This window comes from Hipposideros armiger, unplaced genomic scaffold (assembly GCF_001890085.2).
Source record: "Hipposideros armiger isolate ML-2016 unplaced genomic scaffold, ASM189008v1 scaffold_1144, whole genome shotgun sequence".
Classification (NCBI taxonomy): Eukaryota; Metazoa; Chordata; class Mammalia; order Chiroptera; family Hipposideridae; genus Hipposideros; species Hipposideros armiger.
Window position 1 is genome coordinate 187,148 of NW_017732494.1, and position 1,460 is coordinate 188,607.

The 1,460-nt window shown below is 32.9% G+C and overlaps 1 protein-coding gene across 1 annotated transcript in view; it reads left to right on the plus strand.

The window, feature by feature from the left end:
- OXR1 (oxidation resistance 1) overlaps positions 1–797 on the plus strand; it is a 93,581-nt gene extending 92,784 nt beyond the window's left edge. Inside the window, exons 11-12 of the mRNA XM_019632448.1 lie at positions 405–500; positions 768–797. Of these exons, the coding sequence (XP_019487993.1) occupies positions 405–500; positions 768–797 (126 nt within the window). The remainder of the gene's footprint in view (positions 1–404; positions 501–767) is intronic.
- Positions 798–1,460: the final 663 nt, after the last annotated feature.

Sequence of the window (1,460 nt, forward strand, 5' to 3'; positions counted from 1 at the left end):
TAGAATGTTCAGCTGTACTGAAGGGGTTTTGCTTCCCTAAGTGCTGCAGCCCCACAGCAGCATGCTGTCCTTACTGTACATGCATTGTGTGTGTAAGTCCTCCTGAAATGTGTCAACGCCTTTTTAAGATTGTCCGTTTAATTGTTGTAAGAAGAATCTTTTTATATTTTAAAACTAGGAAAAATCTGTTTTTCCCCATTGAGAAACTGATATGATTTGTATTTGACAGTAATATGAGTTATATAGCAACTGATCATGTTTCCCTTTTTAATTGAAGTACAAGTAAATATACCTACACTAGATTTCTATTCATTTTGTATTTTACTTAAACATATATACTGGGATAATGCTTAATGAAACAAATTAACAGACATGTTTTTGAATATGCCTTTTTTTATCCTTAGGTTTTTGGTGCATTAGCATCTGAGCCTTTTAAAGTGAGTGATGGCTTTTACGGTACTGGAGAGACCTTTGTTTTTACGTTCTGTCCAGAATTTGAGGTAAGAACAGCTATTCCAATATTCAGTTTATAAAGAGTTGGCATAATGAGGGAACATGCACTTGGAGTCATGTCTGTGCCTTTTACTGAACACTTAGCACTTTTTTGATCATTTTGAGCTTCAACTTTTCTGTGGATAGAATAGGGACCATAACATGTAACAGAATTATTTAAAAATTAAGTCAGAATCATATGTACAGCACTTGGCGTGATGCCAGACACATCGTGGGCTCAGTAAGGAGTATTATTTTTACTATTCTGTTTATAGATTCTCATTGTGAAATTCCTAGAAACTTGAAATTACTAAGTAAGTTTAATGATGTAAGTAAGTCTTGAAAACCTAAGAAATAAATTATTTGAGTTTAAAGCAAAAGTGATTACCTAACTCTTTTTTCTTTGCTTGTGGCTTGACTTACTTAAATCAGGTGTATTCTAGTGCTAATAAGATCTAAAATGTAAAGGTATACATGAATTTTAGTGAATGTGTGACGATTTAAAACATTAAGTACAGTCCCAGCATCTCGGGGATATTAAGGGAGTGTCAAACCTTTCCTAAGAGAGGAAATTATAATCTTTAAAATAGGAATCAATGCCGTTGGTTTAAAAATAAAAAAGGGTGGTCTTCAGGAACAGTTTCTATAATGAACAAAATAGAAAGGATTTGATAACACAATAGAAGCTCTCTTAAACTTGAACTTAACTGGCTCAACAGAAAACCCATGATTTCCGTTCCTTTCATAAAACATGTCAGCTGACACCTACATACAGCTAACTGGAAGCTTGTAGCTGTTACAAAATCCTTAAGCTTCAGTTGTGCTTATTGTGAAACGTTTTAATGCTATTTCTACCTGATATCTGTAATAATGTAATAAATCAAATGTTTTCCAACTATGAAAAAGTGAGTGGCAAAGTTTATTTTATTGAAAATTATAATGAATATTTTGGAAAAGCTTGATAGTGG